Source organism: Mesoplodon bidens, assembly GCF_964165515.1.
Source record: "Mesoplodon bidens genome assembly, chromosome: 13".
NCBI classification, from domain to species: domain Eukaryota; kingdom Metazoa; phylum Chordata; class Mammalia; order Artiodactyla; family Ziphiidae; genus Mesoplodon; species Mesoplodon bidens.
Window position 1 is genome coordinate 87,442,061 of NC_138169.1, and position 23,978 is coordinate 87,466,038.

At 51.3% G+C, this 23,978-nt stretch overlaps 1 protein-coding gene across 7 annotated transcripts in view; it reads right to left on the reverse strand.

Annotated features, from left to right (window-relative positions):
• MBP (myelin basic protein) overlaps positions 1-23,978 on the reverse strand; it is a 117,515-nt gene that overhangs the window by 42,668 nt on the left and 50,869 nt on the right. For all 7 annotated transcript variants that reach the window (XM_081252250.1, XM_081252251.1, XM_081252245.1 and 4 more), the window contains exon 3: positions 19,459-19,546. In XM_081252250.1, coding sequence (XP_081108376.1) covers positions 19,459-19,546 — 88 coding nt within the window. The remainder of the gene's footprint in view (positions 1-19,458; positions 19,547-23,978) is intronic.

A 23,978-nucleotide genomic window follows, 5' to 3' on the forward strand; every position in this document is an offset into this window, starting at 1 on the left:
CACCCATCCATCCACCTACCCACCCATCCATCCATCCATCTATCCATCCATCCATCCATCCACCCACCCACCCATCAACCTGTCAATCCAACCAACCAACCATCCATCCATCCATCCATCCATCCATCCACCCATCCACCCATCTATCCATCAACCTGTCAATCCAACCAACCATCCATTCATCCAACCATCCACCCACCCACCCATCCATCCACCTGTCAATCCATCCATCCATCCATCCATCCATCCATACATCCATCCATCCACCTACCCACCCATCCGTCCACCCATCCATCCACCTACCCATCCATCCATCCATCCATCCATCCATCCATCCACCCACCCATTCATCAACCTGTCAATCCAACCAACCAACCAACCATCCATCCATCCATCCATCCATCCATCCATCCACCCACCCACCCATCCATCCATCAACCTGTCAATCCAACCAACCATCCATTCATCCAACCATCCACCCACCCACCCATCCATCCACCTGTCAATCCATCCATCCATCCATCCATCCATCCACCTACCCACCCATCCGTCCACCCATCCATCCACCTATCCATCCATCCATCCATCCATCCACCCACCCACCCATCCATCCATCAACCTGTCAATCCAACCATCCATCCATCCATCCATCCATCCATCCATCCATCCATCCATCCACCCACCTACCCACCCATCCATCCATCCATCTATCCATCCATCCACCCACCCACCCATCCATCCATCCATCAACCTGTCAATCCAACCAACCATCCATCCATCCATCCATCCACCCACCTACCCACCCATCCATTCAACCATCCACCCACCCACCCATCCATCCACCTGTCAATCCATGCATGCATGCATGCATGCATCCATCCATCCATCCACCTACCTACCCACCCATCCATCCAACCATCCACCTGTCAATCCATCCATCCATCCATCCATCCACCCATCCACCCATCCATCCATCAACCTGTCAATCCAACCAACCATCCATTCATCCAACCATCCACCCACCCACCCATCCATCCACCTGTCAATCCATCCATCCATCCATCCATCCATCCACCTACCCACCCATCCGTCCACCCATCCATCCACCTATCCATCCATCCATCCATCCATCCATCCATCCATCCATCCATCCATCCACCCACCCACCCATCCATCCATCAACCTGTCAATCCAACCATCCATCCATCCATCCATCCATCCACCCACCCACCCATCCATCCATCCATCAACCTGTCAATCCAACCAACCATCCATCCATCCATCCATCCATCTATCCATCCATCCACCCACCCACCCATCCATCCATCCATCAACCTGTCAATCCAACCAACCATCCATCCATCCATCCATCCATCCATCCATCCATCCATCCACCCACCTACCCACCCATCCATCCAACCATCCACCCACCCACCCATCCATCCACCTGTCAATCCATGCATGCATGCATGCATGCATGCATCCATCCATCCATCCACCTACCTACCCACCCATCCATCCAACCATCCACCCACCCACCCATCCATCCACCTGTAAATCCATCCATCCATCCATCCATCCATCCATCCACTCACCCACTCACCCATCAGCCCACCCACCAGCCCTTCCACCCATCCACCCATCCATCCATCTATCCACCTGTCAATCCAGCCAACCATCCATCCATCCACCCACCCATCCATCCATTCAATATTCATTTCATGCCTGTGTAGGCAGAACTGAAGAATGGGTCCCAATAATCCTCACCCCTTGTACAATTCTCTCTTCTCTCAGTGTGTGGAACCTGTGAATATGATGAGGTATCACTTGTGATCATGTTATGTCTTATGGCAAAAGGGAGACTCTCTGGGACTGTTTCATCAACCACAGGAGCCTCTGGAAGGCACAGTTTTCTGCAGCTGGTAGTCAGGGAGACTGTCATCCAGGTATGAGAAGGATGGGGAGCGTGCTGCTGTTTTTAGAAATGGAAGAACCACGCGCGGGGTCTGGAGACTGGCCTCCAGGAGCTGAGAGGACGGCACAGTCCATGGCTCACAATGCAAAAAATAATCGATACATTTGCTATGGTTTTAGTAAATGAGAACGTTATTTTTAGATCTTTCCTTGGGCACAGTTGCAGATCTGTCCTGCAGCACTGTCTGTCCCTGGAAGCCGCAGTTGGAACAATGGTGTCAAATGTCTAGCGGCAGAGATGGGGGCGCTTCACACAATGTCTGCTTTTCACAAGCGGCCTCCCAGCACTGAGAAAGTGCCCACGCAGTGCCAGTCCAGTACCAGCTAGTGTCAGCTACTGCTCTTTTTTAAAGATAAAAATAACTTGAAAACTCTGTAAGTGAAGAAATATTCAGTGAAATACTTAAAAAAAACCTCAGGCAGTAAAACATGATTTTTCAGCTTAAGAAAAGGTAATGTAACAATTAGATAAATGAAAATAAAGGAAACATTTCAAGATATCGATTATAAAAATGTTCTCAGGTAAACTCTCTTTATCTGCTGTTTTAACTGTTCCCAGATATATATTGCTTTAGTCAAGTGCATGCTAATATTTTCATGCTTTTTTTTGGTTTGTTTATTTTCCTTTTTAGAAATCGTTTTGAGGCCATTTATCATGATCATATAATCAGACACCATTTACACTTTATAAGATATCCGACTGAAGAAATGGAAAATATTCCCTATCGTCTCATGCAGTAGAAGTAGACACTTTAAAAGACTGATTTATGAAAATTCTAACTTAAACACAATGGGTGCCTCTAATAATCTATTTTTATGCTTTGTTGCATGAACCCTGAATAATTAGATAAGGAAACTATCAGACGTAGAAAGTCAGCATTTCCACATCATGAAAATAAATCCGTACACACATACATGGATGTGTGAGTATTACAAAGCTCTCCAAAGTTGAAGAAAATTTGATCCCCTTGAGTCTCACTGTAACATTTTACATTTTTATCCCAGAGACAATTTGGCATCGTTTGCTACGGGTCCTGGTTTATTTCTGAGGGACCCTGGTTTGAGGAATCTGAAGGACGCAATTGCATGGTGTAACCTTCCAGGTGCTGGAGCAGGTCCTGGGCACTGAGGCGGTGTCGCTGCCTTGCTCACGTGTAATCACTCAAGGCCAGCATCGCTCACAGCAGGGCTGGAGCAGGTTGCAAAGTCCCTTCTGGCCTGAAGGTCTACACATGTTGAAATGCAGGGCATGAAATGTCGTCCTTAGAAAGTGGTCGCTTGGGGATAAAGCTTTTAATCCCTGAGAATGCTCTGTGCATTGTGATGCGCTGAGCTACTGCTCAGTGCCCTGGTGTGAGGGGTATTAGTTCATCCCAGGGCTTTCCAAGAGCACCCAGAGCAGAGTGAGAAGGGGTGTCGGTCCTGCGGAGGTGGATCTATCCACATGTGTCTAAGGCCCGTGTTAACGTGTGCCACCCTGATGCCCAGACATTTGGGGCGGGAATCTCACAGGTCAGCCGGCCCAGCTTCCAAGGCCTCCCGGATCCGGACCCGGATCTCAGTCACTCTACCTGACCTTTCCTGACCCCAGCTCCTGCTGCCGTCGAGGCGGCCGCTTGCACCACATGCGTCCGTATTTCTGAATCTTTGACTCTGCTGTTCGTCACCTCCGCCCTCGTGGCCAGGCAGACCCCACCTCCTGCAGGCTGTGAATCCCCCCCCCGGATGCCAGCAGCCGGGGCTGAGCTTTAGACGCCAGCTGTACTTGCTATTCCCCCCAGTTTCAAGTCGAGGTGACGGAAGGGTTTCAGGGTCTTAACGCTGACGACCCGCCCGTGACCTCCTCGGGACAAGGTGCCTCCCCCTGGGCCCCGTGGACGCTGAGCTGGGCCGATGCCCACGCAGACCAGCATGGGGGCAGCTGAAGGAGGCAGGGAGGGAGGGAAGGTCCCGGACGGTGGTTCTGGGTGGCCTGAGAGCACGGGGGGCTCGGCCGCGACCCGGGGAACCGTCTGGAGAGGCGAGTGTGGGGGCCGGGGCCGCCCCTGCCATCCCACCTCCTCCACGCCTGCAAGCCCCGTCTCGGACGCGCTGCATCCCGAGGGCTGTCCTCTCAGAGCCTTGAGGACAGAGGCACCGTCCGCTGTGCTCAGGACCCTCGGTGCCTGCCCGCTGCTGATGGGCCGAAGGCGAAACTCGCCCTGCGGGCAAACTCCCCTTTGACAGCTTTCCAAGTGTCAGCTCCGCCCACCGCCCTGCAGCCCTGCCGCCCAGCCCTCCGGCCCAGGGACCCCGCACGGCCTGCTGGCCCCAGGCAGCTCCGCGGGGACACGTGGTAACGGCCGCGCTGGTCTGACATTCTAGGGGCGGCTCAGCAGCCACGTCCCCCAGGCCCCCTGGAGCCTCCACAGAGGCTGGGCCCCGCTCAGGACGGTCCCTGGCTGGTGGCCTCCGCACTGCCGGGCTGTGTTCACCTTCCCACCCGGTCTGCAGCAGACAGTCCCCAGTCTGTCCCCACCGAGGGGCTCCTTGTTCATTTACACCTCAGGGCACCCAGGGATTATGTGCTGTGTGAACAGACAAAACCAGATCTGTAATGCTAAAATCAAGTTAAAAAGGAGAAGAAAAACATTTGTTAAAAAATTGTGATTTTTTTTCTTCTTCAATAAATTTACCTCTAGGAAATGGAAATGTCTGTTTCCTTAGCAACGATGGTTAGGATGGTTGTAGGGCTTTTTGGTTGTTGTCATCTTGTGTGCGTGCGCGTGTGTGTGCACGTGCGTGTGTGTGTGTGTGTGTGTGTGTGTGTGTGTGCGCGCGCGTGTGCGCAGGCACTCCCATGGTTAAAGACTGCCCTCTGCAACAAGATACCTCCGGATAGATGGATCAATGGATGAATATGACCTTGATACATTATGATTGAGGTTTGCTTTCCAAGTAATCAGGTCATGCGTCTGGAGTTAATCCGCTTATTCTTTCCCATTAGAAAAGGAACATTGCGTTGGCTGGAGAAGGCGGATGACAGATAGTAACAAAGCAGCCTTTGACAACAGCAAATGGACAGAGGGCGCTGCCCTGGCCTCCCTAACCTCCACGTAAATATCACAGACCACGGAGAATGCAACACTGATTACAAGTCAGCATCACTGCTTGAGGACAGCCGCCCAGCAGAGACACTGAAATGACAGGTTTCCTAACAGAAAGCGCCTGCATCATCACCGCCGACCTCCGGTCCGGGGTCAGTTCTGCAAACCACCGCAGGTCAGAATGTTACCCCCAGGGGCTGGGATCATAGGTGATAAACAATCACAAAATCCCACACTTTTCAGAACGTCCCATCTCCTGTAGCAAAGACGTTTCCAAAGTTAAAAAAATTACTATTATGAATCTAACCTCTTTCTCCTTCTATTAGAAAAAGTGCTACGTAGTAGTGAGATTGCTTGAAAAACGGCAAGTAGGCGACGCACAGGAAGGAGAACCACGCCTCCCACACAACCGTGAGACACGAAAGCGACCACACATTGGTTCTGAGGAAGCATTTCTCAGAACACACGGGGCAGGAAGGCACCATCTGAAAACTTCAGCTGCAGAGTTGAAGCACGGGTCAGTGGCCAGCCTGTGGGTAGATCTGACGGCTGCATCAGGGACACACAGGAGGGAGAGCGTTTGTTTCGCTGACGTAAGCTATTAACTGAAGGTACAAAATACTTAATGATCTACACTTTCAAACTGCTGGACCACATTGCAGGGTAACTACAGATAACAGTGTGTGTGTGTACCTGTTAAATATCACACTTTTATTTAGTGGTAATGCGGAAACCCAGGGTCCCTTTGTGTCTGAGGAGCGTCAGAGATGTCTGCTCGTGAGGCTGGCATGACGGCTCCCTGGGAACATTCGCAGAGATGGAAACGTACCCCTGCACAAGCAAAACAGCCGATTCTGCTAGAGCACTTCAGATCACCGCCCCCCTTTGTCCCCAACTTTGAGTGTGTCCTGCTCTGCAAATGTCCTGCATCCTGAGGAAAAGGCTCAGGATGAGGGTCAGAGGAACACGTGCTGGGCCTGGAGGGTCATCCTGTCAAACCCTTGCCTCTGAGATCTCCCTAAAAGCCACGGTCCCCCGTGTACCGGGAGGCCGGGCGGAGTGGCTGGGGCAGGCCGAACCTCCCCACGTTCCCGGGGGGAAGCCGAGACTTTCAATGACCGTCGGTCTTGTTCTGTGGTTCCTTCCAGTCTCGGGGCCTCTCTTTAGAATTCCCACCTTTCCTTCAGTTTAGGGAGAGGCAGCTTCTGGAATATGGGAGTTGGGGGAGGGTTGCTTTAGTGCAGGTAAGCACGGGCTTGGGGACATGAACTTTCAAGGTGGGTCAGTGGACTCCAGTTTGATTGCTGATCCAGACCATAACGGTCTGCAGAGGCAGGAAAAGAAATCTCCGATGCAGCGAAATGCCAAGGGTCTCCCATGCCTCAGCCACCAGCAAGCCTGACTGCGTCATGGATTAAGTGAATGAGCCACCAGGATGGAGTTCAGCTCTGGGGGGTGATGTTTACTAAACACCCAAATGCAAAGGACAGACATAAAAATGAAGGTCTAAGCAAACAGCCCTGCCCTCTGGAGCTCAACACAACAGACAAAATAATGCCAGTCTGGCAGGTGTCTGCCCCCCGAGGCCCTGAGCACCAGGCTCCTGGTGGCACCATTTGCAGTGGCCAGGATACGGAAGCAACGTAAACGGCCAGCAGTCGATGGGTGGACACGCAAACCACGGACCACTGTAGGAAGGAATGTAGCACTGACACACACACACCACACAACATGGATGGACCTCGAAAATGCGGTGCTCGGTTAAAGAAGCCAGCCACCGAAGGCCACCTGTCATGTGTGGAGTCAGCAAATCCACAGACAGAGCGTGGGTTTGTGGTCGCTGGGGGCCGAGGGGGGTGGGCTGGAGGGCAGAGAAGGACCAATAATGGGACAAGTTTTCTTACTGAGGTGAAAAAATGTTCTAAAGTTACATTACAGTGAGGGTCGCACAACTCTATGAAAATACTAAAAATCATTCATCTCTACACTTAAAACGGGTGAACTTGATGGTAGGTAAATTATACCTCAAAAAAGGTGTTAAAAATAAAAGCAATTAAGGAAGTCTTCATTTTACTCATTTGTTGCTTCAACAGAGCTTTTCAACCAAACAGAAAAGAAATCAGAAGATGCAAGGGGATGTATTCAATCATATTTTTAAGGCAGTTGGGAGAAGCAAAGAGACGTTTAATACTTAATACCAAATGCTAGAGAATTAATGTATCTCTGATGATTACATATCTATCAGAACATCTCAATGAATAATGTATATACGATGCCATAAAGGCATTAGGTCTATCACTATTCAGAGGAAAATTCTGTGCAAAAACTGTAATTATAGTGCTGATGAAAATAATGAACTGAAAAGCTAGAAGTCTAAAAACTAATCTTCTAACACGTGACCGTTAAGCAATGCCAGTACGAAATATGCCAGCCGCAAAGCGCAGAACTATAGATTTAAGGGCCACAGGTGCCTCTTCTCTCTTTAAGCCCCTCTGACTCTGCACGTGGACCAGTGGCCCTCCCATGCATGTCAGCTCCCCCGGGGGGACATGCTACTTGCCTAAGAAGCCGATGCAAGGTTCGCTCGACGCTCTCTGGTTTCACAGCGTCGCTCACCTGGAAGAGTCCCTTGTGCGTCCTGCCTCCACAGTCGGGGGCTGACACATCAGTAAAGGAAAGACAGGGACAGAATCCTCAGAAACTTTGATTCCTGGTTAAGGACGTGTGGGTGAAACCCAGAGGCTCCACGCCAAGCGGAAGAAGACGGAGAGGAGGAAAAGTGAGCTTCATCCTCACAGACTCTTGTGGGAGGCCTTTTACTGGTATTTGTCTCTACTGGACCCCCTGCGCCCGCCCCCCGCCCCGGCCCCCCATCGCTACAGCACAGGCATCACAATCCCCATTTTATAGCTGTAAATACTGAGGGTCAGCGAGGTCAAAACGAAACCCACACATTTACTAAGCAGTAGAGTCAGGACCCGAACGCAGGTCAAGGGTCATGTCCCGAGGGCAGGGTCTTCTGTTTTGCTGACTGCTGCAGCCCTGCACTGAGACCACGCCTGGCACATAGAAACGGCTCAGTAAATATTTGTGGAATGAGTAGTTCCTATTCCAAACTAAGAAAACAGTCCCTCGAGCCCTGGTCTGGGAGATTCCCACATGCCGCGGAGCAACTAGGCCCGTGAGCCACAACTACTGAGCCTGCGTATCTGGAGCTTGTGCTCTGCAACAAGAGAGGCCGCGATAGTGAGAGGCCCGTGCACCGCGATGAAGAGTGGCCCCTGCTTGCCACAACTAGAGAAAGCCCTCGCACAGAAACGAAGACCCACCACAGCAAAAGATAAAGAAATTAATTAATAAAACTCCTACCCCCAACATCTTAAAAAAAAAAAAAAAAAAAGAAAACAGTCCTTGTGCCATGCATTACGGAGACGGAGGGTTTAATAGTCTGGTGTCTGTTCAAACCCTAACGAAGCAAAGGCTGGTTTCATTTTCTGTCTCTTGGCATTCCTGCAAGTTTAGAGGAAAGCCCATCTGAGGTGGCTCAGCGGGGCCTGGGATGTGTTAGAGTTACTGTCACTGGTTAACTAGCGGCCAAAGGACACTCTCTTGTGTAGCCATGGAAACGAGTGCTGTTTTGCCCTCTTGCTAAGGGCAGGGTTTGTCCTTGATGTTCTTTAGTGGCATAACAGCAGCAACGACCACAAGTGACAGACTTTGACGAGCAACAGTGTCTCCATCTTCCAGCTCCTCTCTTGGCCCCCAGAAGTTACACGTCCCCAAGGCACTACTGTCCCAGGGAGATCCTTCCAGACTTGGGAGTTACTCACTGACATGGACCTGGGACAGAAGATTGCTCTCCTGCCTCAAGCACTGCGCTGAAGAGAGAAGCAGTTGCAAAAATAAAAGAGATTTGAAAACTGTAGACAATATTTTACAATTTCGAAGACACTGGCTTTCTGAAGCACAACGAGAGCATTCTCTTTATTGTTTACGTGTCAGCTTGCACGCTATCCCCTCTCTGAGCTTCAGCTGTCATGGTCCTGGAGCCCGGCTGCACGTACACCTCCGGGCTACTTCTGAATACATGCTCCTATTTGAATGGCTTAGAAATTCCAACGTAGGAAGAACGTATGCCGGTTGTGTACTGTATTTCAAGGGATGTCTCTACTATGAGTGAGTCAGCGTGCAGATCGTTCCAGGCGCCTAATCCTTCAAAGAGCAAGTGTGGAACCCAAAGCGCTTCACCGCCCAGGGGCCTGGGGCCGCCTTTGGCCCCAGGCTCAGAGTCACACCCATGCCTCCCTCCCTCCCCGCACTGGTTTGGAAACTTTCCTTTTGGTTCTCCTGCTGCGCCCAGCCTGGGTCCCACCCCTCTTCATCGCAGGGGTTCACTTCTTTAGTCCAATGTCACTGAGGTGAGTGACAACGACACTGAGGACTGGACAGCAGCCCCGAGAGCGCGAGGCGGACCCCCGGGGACCAGAGGAGCCAGGACGGGAAACCGCGGCCCAAGAGAGACACGCTGGGGGATCTCCAAGTCCCCCCGGAAGGCGCCGCCCCATCCTGTACAGGCATCTCAGCAAGGACGGTAATGGTACACTCCCCACTGCCTGAGGCCCACCCTTGGGACATGGCTCCCCGGATCTTCCTGAAGGCACACAGCCCTCTCATCTTTAGTTACAAGCAAACAACTGCCCGCGAGGAAACTGCCAGGGAGATTCTGCCAACAACACCCAGCTGGGCGCAGCTGTCCCGACCTGCCTCATGCGCAAGCAAAGATGTGTGGTCCCCACGGTCCCCACCCGGCGAGCCTGCAGCTGAGCGGCGCGCCCACCCCGGGGCTCAGATGTGGGGCCGCCCCTCCCTCCCTCCCTCCGGTCCTGCCTTCCCCTGCACACGTGTGTGAGAATGTGCCTGACCGAGTCTGTGCGTTAGCATGAGTGTGAGACAGGGAGTGTGTTTATGAGAATGAATGTGAGTGGACGTGGACATGAGTCAAATTCTGTTTCTCTGTGGCTGGAACTGCACTTGCTTTCCAGAAAGACCGTTCACAAGGCCTACCCTGGAGACCGTAAAGCACCGGGGCAGATGCTGTGCAAGCGCGGCATCACAAGTCATCTGTCACCTGGAGGCAAGGCTCCTGTCACCCTGTCCCCCCACCTGCGGCAAATCAGGTGCTGGTACACAGTTGCCTTCCAGTTACGGGACCCCCGCTTATAACCCTGGGCCACAGTGTCTTTGGTTCTTATCAAAGATTCCAGAGAGACAAAGGAAACATTAAGACATGATTTTTTGAAGCAACTTAAATACGAAATTTCAGCTAGAGGCAATGTTCAAGTTAATTAAGATAGTATATAAAATTCAACTATCCGGGAAGGGTCCTTCCTGGCTGTTAGAGAGACAGCAATGAAGGCAGAAGGAATACCTTCTTAGGTAAGTTTTACATAACTTGGAAAATGATTATATTGTAGCCTTGAAATAAAAACGGCCTGGATGCAAAAAGTCTACTAACAAAGCATTCCAATATTCACGTGCCTAAATCACAGCCATCTCCCTAGAGTCCACTTGCTGGGGACTGACAGGAACACCTCTGATCGCCTGTGATGACGACATGAAAGCTGCCAAACTGAGTCATATCCAGGGTCTGCTGTACAAGCCCACCTGCCACTGTCGTCCCGGCTCAGGTACGGCTAGGTCACCTGCAGGAACAGGTGTGGGGCTGTGCCTCCATCCCTGGATCTGGACTCATACAGGGAGGGTGACACAGGACACGGAGCCTGGGCCGAACCCAGGGCCGATTTCCCCTTAACCCTTCAGGTGCCGAGGGGCAGGGCGGCCACCACGGTCCCCTCACCCTGGGGAGACAGAGGTAAGCAGTGACGGCCAGTGACAGCCTTCCTGATCTGTCACACCTAACATCCCCGGGGCAGACCGCACGTGGCCAGCAGGACTGAGCCGTGCGGGTGTGGACGGGGCAGGGCCCGTTTTGGTTCGATGGGTAAGGGCTGGGGGAGGGGAGGCAGCGGCTTGCGCTTGGCCTGCAGCGCCCGTGGGACCAGAGCGCGGCAGGAGGCCTCACGCGCCTTCCAGAAGACCTTCTTTCTTCAGTTAGACAGCGTTCATAGAAATGGCCTTGGTGGGAACGAGGGAAGGTGACGCTCACCCTTCAAAGCTTCGGGAAGGACGCAGGTGCCCCTCCCCCGTTGGAATAAGTACAAGCAAGGCCACGGCCACCTCCTGAACCGGCCAAAGGAGGAGGAGGAGGGGCCGGCGGGGAAAGGTGCCCTCGACCTGCTCCACCCTCGAGGCGGACTGTCCTCGGGCTTGCCGGGGCCACTGGCCGGGGACTCGGAGGTGACACTGCCCCGGTCACACGCCAGCTCCCAGGGGCCACGTTACAAATTCAGGCTGGCTTGAGGTGGACATTGGAAACGGTCACTTTTCCTGATGGAAGCCAATATGGGTGCTTTCAAGCTGGGGACCCAAGACCCAGCAGGCTCGCCTGTGGCAGTGGGTGAGGGGAAGGGTCCACGGGCGGGGCCACAGGGGTTCTGAGTCCCGGGGTCCCAGCTGGGACACGGTGCCTTCTGCTGGCCAAGCCCATCACAGCTGCAGTTTGTGCCATCCTATGGCCTGTATTCCCCTTTTGTTCTGGAAATGGTTCTGTTGCCCTATTGTGACTCTGCTGGCCTCAAGTGGCTCTCAGCAGCACATTTTATTTTGAAGGCCAGGACCAGTGGGGGAAGCGCCTGGACAGCCAGCTGTGGCCTCTGTGCCTCAGATCGCCGGCGCCGGCTGATGCCCTCCCAGCTCGCCGTGCACTGGGGGCCTCACCCGCTCCCAGACCACAGCCCTCATCCCGGTCTTAGCGTTGCGGGTCCCCAGGGGACATACTCAGCCGTCCCAGGAGACACCAGGCAGCCACCTGGACCCCGAGCTCCTCCCACCCGCCTGGCCCTCTTCCGTACACCTCTCGCTCAGCAGCGGCCCAGAGGCAGAACTTCTCAGGAAGAAAGAGCTCAGGCCTGAGGTCACACGATCTGGGGGCACTTCTGGTGAAAATCAGCAGTTTGCAAAGGTGTCTTAGTGAGAGGAGGGGACGGGCTGCAGGGGGAGGTGGCGTCCCACCCACCCCTCCATCATCGGCAGATGCTGACAAGCTCCTACGAGGGCCTTGGATCAGGGCAGTCGGGGGGCAGACAACACGCAAGCTGCAGACGCCCGTTTGAGAGCCTCAGCAGGTGGTGGAGCTGAGGCTGCCTCCACGCCCCTCCTCTCGGTTCCTGGCAGCCAGACTGGGTCATGCGATGGGGCCCCGTGACTACTTCTGGCCCGTGGAACCTCAGCGGATGTGATGGACGCTGGCCCCCTCAGGGGACGTGCCTCTGGCTCCCCGCCCCACAGATGGAAGCAGCCCGGGCCTCCGAGTCACTGCTGACAGGGGGCCTCCTGCCTGTCCTTGCTGGGCTGGGACACGGGTGAAGTTATGACATGGAGCTCTGAGGCCTAGGAGCCCGTTTGGGAGGTCGGCACAGCCTAGCTGTCCTAATGCAGCTCCCTTCTAAGTGGGCTGGTCATTTGGGTGCAGCATCCCAGGAGGAGGGTACAGCCCGTGCAAAGGCCCTGCGCTCCAGGCACAGCGAGCAGGCGGGGGAGGAGACAAGGGAGGGTGCGAGGTGTCCTCAGAGGGGTGCCGGCCCGCGGGGAGGGCGGGAGGGCTCTGAGCAGGGGTGTTGAGAACAGACGGGCAGGCGTGCAGGCAGCAGTCAGGATGGAAGCCGGGGCTCCTGAAGGAATCCAGGTGAGTCCTGATGGTGGCTTGGACCACATGACGTGGTAGGTGCCGGCTCAGTTAGGCGAGCTTGTTCAGGTGCTGGGATGCGAGGGACCCGAGCACCACAGTGGCAACACACCCCACCGTGTCCTCGTGGGAGAGGGGCCAGGAGACGTTAGCGCTCAGATTCCTGAGACATCGGTAAGTTTTCACCGGGCCCTTCCCTTCTGCTGTTTCCCTCTGATGATCTATTTCATCTTCAGGAAAATGAGGCTCAGAGCAGAAAATCCAGAGAAAGAGGAAACCAGCACGCAGGTACGCACATTTAATTTAAACACTGTATGTACAATCGAATACCGTATATGTATGTGGACTATCAAAGGTCGCCGGGGGCTTCACTCAGAGGCCGGGCCCTTGGGAGAAGGCAGCATTCCGGCAGGCACCCTCCGCCCCTGGCCACGACGGAGGGGCTGAGGGCACCGCCGCCTGCCCCCGCTCTGCACCTGCCCTGCTCACCTGCACCGCCGCTCCCTGGACTGTTTAACTCCGATGCTCCCTCACGACAGCCCGGAGCTCAGCCGTACCGGGATCCCCACCCACACAGGGGAACCGGAAGCACAGAAACAAAGGCTGAGGACCCGGCCCGGAGGTCTGGGTCCAGACTCCCAGCTACTAGATGATACGGCCTCACTCAAGAAACAAGATAACCCTAGATGCCAAGACATCTGTCCAGCAGCTCCTGCCACGGTACAGGCTGCCGAGTAGAGCCGACGTTGGCTGGCCGTGAACACGCCTCACCTCACCACGGGAGCAGGGGGGCTTCGGCCAGAAATACACACACTGAGAGCGGGAAGAGTGCGCCCCCGGAGGGCTGCCCGGGAACTACAACCAGGCAGCGCAAATAGGCAAACGCGTACTTGAAAGACACAAAGCATCATTCATTTTCACTCAAATGCGCAGAGAAGTAATAACGTGTTATGATGTTTCACTTAACCTATCTGTCAAATGAGAGGCGTCTCTGTTCCCCAAGGACCATCCAGGACAAGCCACTGTTTTCCTGGTGGGGCTCAGAGCAGGGCCAGGGACCCCGGGCGGCAACCTTGACTTTGTGTCCCCAGGCCTCTGTCTTAACTGTCCTGGCAGTCAGACCCTCATCGACACAATGACCGGGTGGACGAGATGGACTCTAATATTCCTTCAAGTTGTCAACTTGCGGTTTTGATTCTATGGTTTTTATCCACCCCAAAGACGCCCTTATACAGTATCCATTCTATCACTTGTCTAGATAAGAATAAAAGGCCTCAGGCAACAGCTGAATCGCAATGAGCAATACATTAAGGCTACAGGAAAAATATTCTCAGGAAAACGGCTGTGCAATGATCATTTCTGAAGGGCACTGATTATATCTGGGGAGGGACAGTTAAACAGGGCAGCACAGAGTGGGTCCCTCACCTACGTTCATTACTGAGTTGAGATAGAATTTTACATCAGTAATGACTGCTACTTACTGATTTTGTAACTTAATCTAATAATCAGAATATATTAAATAAAATATTTCCTAAAATAACATCTCAAAAAATTTCCTTGTGGAAGGTTCTTGGAAACAGGCAAACAAACAAAAAAATGCAACTTTTTTTTTTTTAAACGTTACATGAAAATTCTCAGGGAAAAGATCTGTCTGTGGCAGAGTATCTTCCAAACTTGGCCGAGCATTATCTCAGGCCACACACGTTCTCACAGGTCCTCCCCCTCACCAGGGGCACCCACTTCCCCTCCCTGGAGGCTGAGCTGCCTCCGGGTGTGGCGGGAATGATACACCAGGTCACAAGTAGAGACATGAGCCTTGAATGGGCTCCGAGCTGCAAGGAAGCTCAATATTCAGTTTATGTCAATTTGCATATGAAACGAATCACCAATTGCCATAAAAACACCTTGAGGTCCTTGATGACCACGTGACCATCTGTGATTAAAAATTTAAGCAAGAAAAAATTCTGACAGTGTGTTAGCTACAGCTTTGCTTCCTTTGCAGAGCACATGTAGGCATCTGATAACAACAGCTGTCACTGTGGCAGATGGGAGTGACACACAGGTGTCAGCTCGTTTATTTCTCACGGGCAGCTCTGTTATCACCCCTACGTGCTGGTGAGGAAACCAAGACACAGAAAGATGAGGGAGCACATTGCCCCAAACCACACAGCTAAATCATGGGGATAGGGGGAGGCTATGTCCTGTGTAAAAGGAAAAGCTGACGAGGTCTCACTTTCCATCGGACAGCTGGGAAACTACAGGTTAAATAAGTTTAACACAGCAACCGCTGTACAGTCAACAAATGGACGTGCGGCCTTACTTCATCTCCGCTTTGTGTTTTTTTGTATTTTGTTCCTTTTTCTTATTGCAAGTTAACTCAAGCCTTGTAAAATAAAGACACACATATATACATACATATATATATTTCTGTCCACTTAAAAATATAATTATTAATAATATATATTATATACTTTATAATTATATACTGAGACATACACGCAAACGTTTCTAATATGAATGCTTTCCCCCTAACCATTAAACATCGACAATTCTCTCTCTGTTACCTGAGCAAGTGAACTAGTGATTTCCACAGGATCGTGCCCTTCCCTGCAACGCGCACGTGGCTTAGCTGCGTCAAGCGCTCTGACCTGACGCGCGGCCGCGTTCTCACAATCCTGTGACCCTGTGGAGTTGCACTAGCGTTCACCCAACGTGACAGGCACTCATCCCTCTGCTCTGACTTTTGAGATGAGGGTCGCATCTGGGAGGATCCACAGTTGCTCTGGAAAGAGCAGGGGTGCCCTCTCTTGGAGACCTCTCTCCTTCGTGGGTACAGTTAGGGAGACCCAGGGCTTCTGCTCACCTTGGCTGAATGACCTGCCCCTGCTTTAGCTCTGGGGGACGGGGGTGGCGGTGAAGGCCCACCTTCCTTCCTACCTGGATTTCAAATGACAGGGCTAGCTTGTGCCATGTGTGTGGCTGTGAGGTTCCAAAAAAAAGGCTCAGCAACTGTCCCACCACAAAACACCCTGGTTCCCCAAAGCCCAGACAGCACGTGGTTCTTGTAGGGCTCCCGAGCCCTAAGAGGTTTCCTTCCTCTTTGGGTGACCAGGCAAAACTCCCCAAGTGTAACGCCCCACAGTCAGAAGAGAAATTACAGGAGGAGATTTACAAGTGCGCTCCTATGAGTTATTACTTAGATCTAAATCCTTCAGTGAAACTTTCCCAGAGAATGAAAAAGTAAATGAAACCCTTGAGCGTGTTGCCAAGTCAGTCCTAAGGCGTTGACCACACACGGAGGAAGTTGCTGGTTTAAGTTGTGCGACTCATGCATCAGGCACGTGAGCCAGTGACTCAGGCACCTGTGCGGGGGTCAGCGCCGGCCACAGAGCCTCTGGACTCTCCAGAACGGTCCCCAGTCGGGACCCTTCGCAGGACTCTCACAAAGCTGGCCTTCCCAACCTCCACCGAGACCCTGAGCACGAGTGTCCTGAAGACATGGGTTAAGGGAAGGCTAATGTCCTCCCCACATCCCTCACCCACCCCCAGTTCTGCGGACACATGGACAGAATGATGACCAGGAGCCTGCACGGACCATCACGGAAGTGCGGTTTCTTCTTAGATTCGGGGAATTTCTGTCTAGTCAGGGAAAGACCTTTTTTTTTTTTTTTGCGGTACGCAGGCCTCTCACTGCTGTGGCCTCTCCCGTTGCGGAGCACAGGCTCCGGATGCACAGGCTCAGCGGCCATGGCTCACGGGCCCAGCTGCTCCGCGGCATGTGGGATCCTCCCGGACCGGGGCACGAACCCGTGTCCCCTGCATCGGCAGGCGGACTCTACCACTGCGCCACCAGGGAGGCCCAAGGGAAAGACCTTTTTGTAAAGTGGGAGGGAGCTGCTGATTTCACGTCGAGTGACATTTGTACAACACTTCAGGATTTAAAAGGAACTCGTACATATTTCCTCCAAAAGTAGATTGCCAAGATGGATAGCCAAGATTATTTCAGCCTCTTTTCCCCCCATCACTCTGCAACTTTAGACTGGGGTGGCTTTGGACCCCAGGAAAGCACTAGGACTGGGAGACTATGAAGTTCAAAAGCAGACGCCCGACGGCTCTGCAGCTCCCATGTCCGTGTGACTCAGGACGGCAGAGCACAGAGCAGTGGCGCCCAGGAGGTGTCCCGGGTCCCCCTCACTCATGGTCACGCTTCCCTCTGCTGTGACTCAGCAGTATCAGCTGCAATGCCCTGAAAGTGACAATTAGGGAACTACTTACTCCCTAATTGCGCTGATGGGCTGAGAGCTTAGCCTGGGAGCGGTATCTCCAATCAGCAGATATTCCAGCCTGTCTCAGCGTTCAAGGCACCGCAAAGTCACAGTAGACAAGACAGGCAGAAGCTGGCTTGTGGCACTATTCTTCCCAGTAAAAGGCAAATCTAACTTTGTGACAGGACTGAAATATTTGCATTTCCATTGGCTTTCACATTCAACTCCAGATAGTAAGAAAATTCTCCAAATTGAGTATGCATTTGAGAAGGTTAAAAAGGGCTGCCTTTAAAAGTTCTTCAGGAATTACACCACGTTTATAACTTAAGGAAAAGGCTTATTATAGATCTTTTCATGCTATGTCATACAGGCAATATAATTGTGTTGTGTGTGTGTGTGTGTGTGTGTGTGCATCTGACAGTAAAAGACTGGCTGATGTTGTTTCAAATAATCCTAAAAGTGGTAAACCTGGGTAATGATAAATATGATGCTTGCTTTAAAAATAAGTAAGCTTATGTGACAAAGCGAGAGAGAGGCATGGACATATATACACTACCAAACGTAAAATAGATAGCTAGTGGGAAGCAGCCACATAGCACAGGGAGATCAGCTCGGTGCTTTGTGACCACCTAGAGGGGTGGGATAGGGAGGGTGGGAGGGAGGGAGACGCAAGAGGGAAGGGATATGGGAACAGATGTATATGTATAACTGATTCACTCTGTTATGAAGCAGAAACAAACACACCATTGTGAAGCAATTATACTCCAATAAAGTTGTAAAAAAAAAAAAAGTACTATGAAACAGAAAAAAAAATAAGTAAGCTTAGCCAAAAAAAAATTCTAAAACTTACTCTTATTCATATATAGAACTATGGACATTTCTACTTTGTCATTCTCTTTTATGTGTTTATACACATATATAGTTAGAATACGGGGCTAAAGACACCTTTATCTTAGAGGTTTACAGGCAGATTTAGCGTTAAAGTCCCTGACAGTCAGACGTGTCTCCCTCTATAGTCCAAAGGCCACATGCTCCTCTCCAAGCCAGGATGCCATCCTCTAGTCCTTCCTCTGCCCCTAAGGAGTGGAAACCCCACTACCTAGAGGCGCTGGACTGTGTTCAGGTCCAAAACATCCCTACGGAAATCATCGTGAAGCAGGTAGAATCCGGGAGAGGGTAACAAGTACTGACTTCCTGTCTGATTTCCATTGAACTAATCCTCAGTGTTTTGTCTCTGGGCCTTTGGGTTACGTTGATTTTCATGGAAGCTTATGATACTGAAAAAGTGGGCAGCGGTACTTCTGTAATTACGTGTTCTGCTCAAGAAGGAAGGAATTATAGAGAAGGAAAGGATTTTTCAGAAAGAGCAGGTAAATCAGGAACAGAGAAAATTGGGATGGAGTTTCCTGCCCGACAAGGGAAGCGTAAAGAAAACCTTTCCAGAAATAAGCAGAGACCAGGCCAGGAATACGGTGGGGAGGCCTTGTTCCTTGAGTGTCAGACCTGCAGGCTGGGCTGACTGTGGCTAAGGCTTATCTCAGCACCTAGAAAACCGGGCCCTCTTGTTTTGATAAATGAGACCTCAGGGTCTGGCTTGCAGTCCTCACACTCCAGGAATACGAATACGTGGGAAACGAGCGATGCCCACGGGCAGGTCTGCTCGTGTCCCAGTTCGGCCTGTGATGCTGGGAAAGTAATCCAGGGTCACTGTCACGCGTCAGAGGTGGACCCAACAGCGTTAATACAGGAATGGGTAGGAACCTGCCCGTTCACTCCTGGGGTGAGAGGCAACCTCTATCTCTAGGGTGATGAAAAAGTAAACTTTGACCGAAAACACATTTCCCAACACCTCCTGAGTCACTCTTCGTAGTTAAAATAAACACCACCGTATCCAGGCTCTGGGACTATTTCCCTTCCTTGTTATCTACTTTTTTTACCAGAACTGCTTGGCCTCCCCACGCCCCCACCCAATTGATCACATAGATGACTAGAGAAATAGCATATAGCAAGGGAAAATCTGGGAAATTTCCGGTGTCTGTGGGTACAAAAAGGCATGTGAAACAAAACCAAAAGCAAACACAAGACGAGGATGGTTACCATGGGCGGCCAGGGCAGTCCCATCCGGGAGAACGGATGGATGTTCCCAAGAGGCTGATGAAGCCTCCAGGTTTCTGGCCTCCAGGTTTCTACAGAGGCTGCATTTCTAATAATGAGAACAAATTCATGGATTACTCACGTAATTAAAAACATTAAGACCTTCTCCAAATGAGAATGTGTTTGCACACGATTCTCATATGAAATCACATCTTCTAATTTTTATATTACGTACCAAACACGTCATTGTCTTCTGAGGTCTCCCGGGAAACGTCACGAAGGTTTCTCTTTTTTTCAGATTCTCCTCTGTTAGTGTCACCATCCTGGAAAAAAACAACCAACCCTTTCTTAAGATATAGTGTCTTATCAACAAGAAGTTTTAATGCATTTTTCTCTTGATACACTTTGGAGCCAATAAACACATTTTCACGTCTGTCTTCAAGGTATGAGATGGAATCTCAATTCAGGGTGTGTTTTCTGTGGAGGATTCTGAATTCTGGCTCGTTTTCTCTGCCTGAGCACGCAAGCACTCTCTTGCTCCAGTGGATATACTTTCATACAAAAGAAATTGAAGTTATTAAACTAAACAAGCTAAACATCATCCCATGTATTTCAGGAGCCTGTCCACTTGGTCGCTGTTTCGGGCTGTGAGTTTAAAGCGTAGGATGAAACTGACACCAGACCTGACTCCCCTGAATTCCAACTTTGCTCAGTGGTAGCCGGGCAGGACAGTCCTGGGGGAGAGCCCCTTGCAGGGGCAGGAATGATGCAAATGTCCTCGGCCCACCTGGCCAGCTGAGGGGAGTGGCAGCCGCCACGTGGGCTGGGCTGGGCTGGGCTGGGCCACAGGCCTGGGCTTGGGCACCCACCTCTGTCCTCGTTCCTCTGGGAAGCTGCACCCTCAGAGGTGAGCTTTCTTCACTCCCCTCCCACCGAACTCCCTTCTGCTTTTTTTTTTTTTTTTGAGGTACGCGGGCCTCTCACTGTCGTGGCCTCTCCCGCTGCGGAGCACAGGCTCCGGACGCGCAGGCTTAGCGGCCATGGCTCACGGGCCCAGCCGCTCCGCGGCATGTGGGATCTTCCTGGACTGGGGCACGAACCCGTGTCCCCTGCATCGGCAGGCGGACTCTCAACCACTGCGCCACCAGGGAAGCCCCTCCCTTCTGCTTTTTTATGGAACCCCAGGGTGCTTTTTGAGTTTAACATTTTAAGTGCACAGAGTAGATACGGTTCTGTTTCTACCCTAAATCAGGCTTATTTAATTATTTTCATATGGAACGCTTGCACTTGACATCACATTCAGAGGGCACTGCGAGGGTCACGGTGAGAAGGGCGGGATCCCCGGGTACCTCCCGGCCGCCCACCTCCCCTGGGGATGTGCTTCCAGCTTCCGTCTTCCTCCATCACAGTCTGGGCTTGGTTTAGCCACTGCACCAGTTCACTCCCTCCGTCCTCCTTCTTACCTTTCTGTAAACGCCATCGCGCCCTGGACGCTGCTCTGCTTCGCGCTGTGTCATGTAAGCAGGAGTCCTGGAGACCGTGTCCCCCAGGGCACGCGGCACTGCCCACGCTGCCCTGGCCGACAGGGACCTGGCAGCTCTCTCCGTCCCTCTTGCCGCTGAGGACCCGGGACCCTGCTGCCCCGTCGTCAGCTGTGCCCAACGCTGCCTTAAGCCTTGCTCGCCTACTCAGCCTTGTACAAGATACATTTCTGGAGCTTGAACGAGTCGCACCGTCATCTTTTAAAGACAGCGCCTAACTTGGCCAGATCCACAAGAGGGTCCGCCGCTGCATACTCTGGTCTCCACGCTTACTTTGCGTCACTTTTTTTCAGACCAATCTCTCTGCCTGGACCACACCCTACCTCCTGACCTAGGGGTAGCGTTGGGGGGTCCAGGCAGAGGTCAGAGCCTCTGGGAATTTTGACCTCACCCAGCCCCCAGCCCCGCCTCAGTGGCTTCCCTGCCCCCAGCCCCTTCCTGTCCCCCCAGTCATAGATCTGAGCTGGTCTCTACTGCAGACACCATCACAAACGCCCCGTCTGTCGAGCGCTCCGTCTCCCCACCACACTGTAAACTTCTTGAGAACAGGGACCTTGCCTGATAAATCTTTCTAGCCCCAAACCTGACACAGTACCTGCTATCTAGCAAGTGCTGGAGAGAAAACTTCAATTGTATGCTGTTTAAGGATCGTTTAAAGTAGATAACTTCTGTTTCAGCAGACGGAGTCAAAGGTGCTGTAGTACATATTTTTTCATGTCTACTTATTTATTTTTAGAGGAGAGTAAAACTTGGAAGAGAAGGAATTTCTTGGTAGATTCTTTCATCATCATAAATTCCTATTATATGTGTTTGTTTCACATCTCCCTTCTACGCTGGTGTCAGTATCATATCCTTCACTAACTACAAAATAATAAGCTTTATTGGAGAAGTAATTAATTAAATACAATTTAGCTGCCATTGTAAATCGCTGGGATATGTTTTTTCACATTTTAAAATCAGGATGCTCCTTACAAATCAATAGCATCTTCCAACTAGAACGGACACTGTTTTCTTTCTCGGTGGTTAGGGAAACAACATGGGGTGTCAGGGATGATGACGCTTCAGGTTCAGAGGAAAAGCTTGATCTTTCAAGCAAATCACTTTGCTTTCAGTGAGTGGAGGTTGACAGCATGGTCACAGAACTTCCCCATATCCACTGCTGAGGCTGGAATGGCATCACGGTGAAGAGACACCTTGTGTCTTACATCGCCGTGGCACTGGGACACAGGAAAGTGCCACAGGTGATCGAGAACCACATCCTTAAACTCTTCCAGAGCAACCTGGTGCCCGCCGACCCCGAGGGAACGCTGCCTGCCAGGGACTCAGACGCTCAGGGAACAAAATGGTCAACCCAGAGCTGGGGGAACCCAGAACCAGCTTCAAAGGCAGCTCCTGGACAGACGATGGGAGGGGGGCTTTCCGAGAGGAACCAATAAACCTTCTGTGCAGACCTTGAAAAAAAAAAAAAAAAAAGGCTGGAATGGCATCGTGGCGAAGAGACATCGTGCGTCTTACGCCCACGCCTTACACAGCGTTCCGCGCTGACGCGACAGAACATCCTCACGTTGAAGCGGCCGCAGATGCAGCCCCGCGTAGTGATACAGGCAGGACCGCAGCCCCCACCCCCTCCCATCTCCCTGCTCAGTACCAAGCCTCTAGCTGAGTAAACATCTGTCCCCCACATCATGGCGCACGAGGCTGTGCGGAAAGTACAGGTTGCCCTGGGAAATTTACTGACTAATTTCTGTCCAAATACAAAGCTTGTTTCTGAGACCTGATACTGTTGCTATTCCACAAATATAAAAAACGTCCTTGGGACTTCCTTGGTGGCGCAGTGGTTAAGAATCCGCCTGCCAATGCAGGGGACACGGGTTCATGCCCCGGTCCGGGAAGATCCCACATGCCGCGGAGCAACTAAGCTCGTGCGCCACAACCACTGAGCCTGTGCTCTAGAGCCCGCGAGCCACAACTACTGAGCCCGCGTGCCGCAACTACTGAAGCCCGCGCGCCTAGAGCCTGTGCTCCGCGAAAAGAGAAGCCACCACAATGAGAAGCCCGTGCACCGCAACGAAGAGAAGCCCCCGCTCGCTGCGACTAGAGAAAACCCGTGCACAGCAATGAAGACCCAACGCAGCCATAGATAAATAAATAAATAAATAAATAAATATTTTAAAATCCTCATAAATAACACATTTTCAATAAGCAAAATGTCCAAAAGCAACACAAACAAAATCAAGGTGATGTGTGTCCAATGTAATGGAAGTTTCATGATAAAGAAATAAGAGCATCCTGTAAATGATAAAACGTAATAAAATCCTCAGACATACAAGACAGTCAGGCCTATGACCTGCACCCTCCCTAAGTGTCCTTGTCCCAGTGCATTCTGATTCTTAAATGGTGTCTGTAACTGTAAGTATCTGAGTGCATTTCAAGCCGTTATGATTTCTTCATAATATCTGTGCCCATAAACAAGAAGACAAGACAACCCTCAGAATAGGAGAAAATATTTGCAAACAAAGCAACTGACAAAGGACTAATCTCCAAAACTTACAAGCAGCTCATGCAGCTCAATAGCACAAAAACAAACAACCCAATCCAAAAATGGGCAGAACACCTAAACAGACATTTCTCCAAAGAAGATACACAGATTGCCAACGAAAACTGAAAGGATGCTCAACATCACTAATCATTAGAGAGATGCAAATCAAAACCACAAATGAGGTAGCACCTCGCACCAGTCAGAATGGCCATCATCAAAAAATCTACAAACAACAAATGCTGGAGAGGGTGTGGAGAAAAGGGAACCCTTTTGCACTGCTGGTGGGAATGTAAATTGATGCAGCCACTATGGAGAACAGTATGGACGTTCCTTAAAAAACTACAAATAGAACTACTATACGACCCAGCAATCCCACTACTGGGCATATACCCTGAGAAAACCATAATTCAAAAAGAGTCATGTACCAAAATGTTTATTGCAGCTCTATTTACAATAGCCAGGACATGGAAGCAACCTAAGTGTCCATCATCGGATGAATGGATAAAGAAGATGTGGCACATATATACAATGGAATATTACTCAGCCATAAAAAGAAATGAAATTGAGTTATTTGCAGTGAGGTGGATGGACCTAGAGTCTGTCATACAGAGTGAAGCCAGTCAGAAAGAGAAAAACAAATACCATATGCTAACACATATATATGGAATCTAAAAA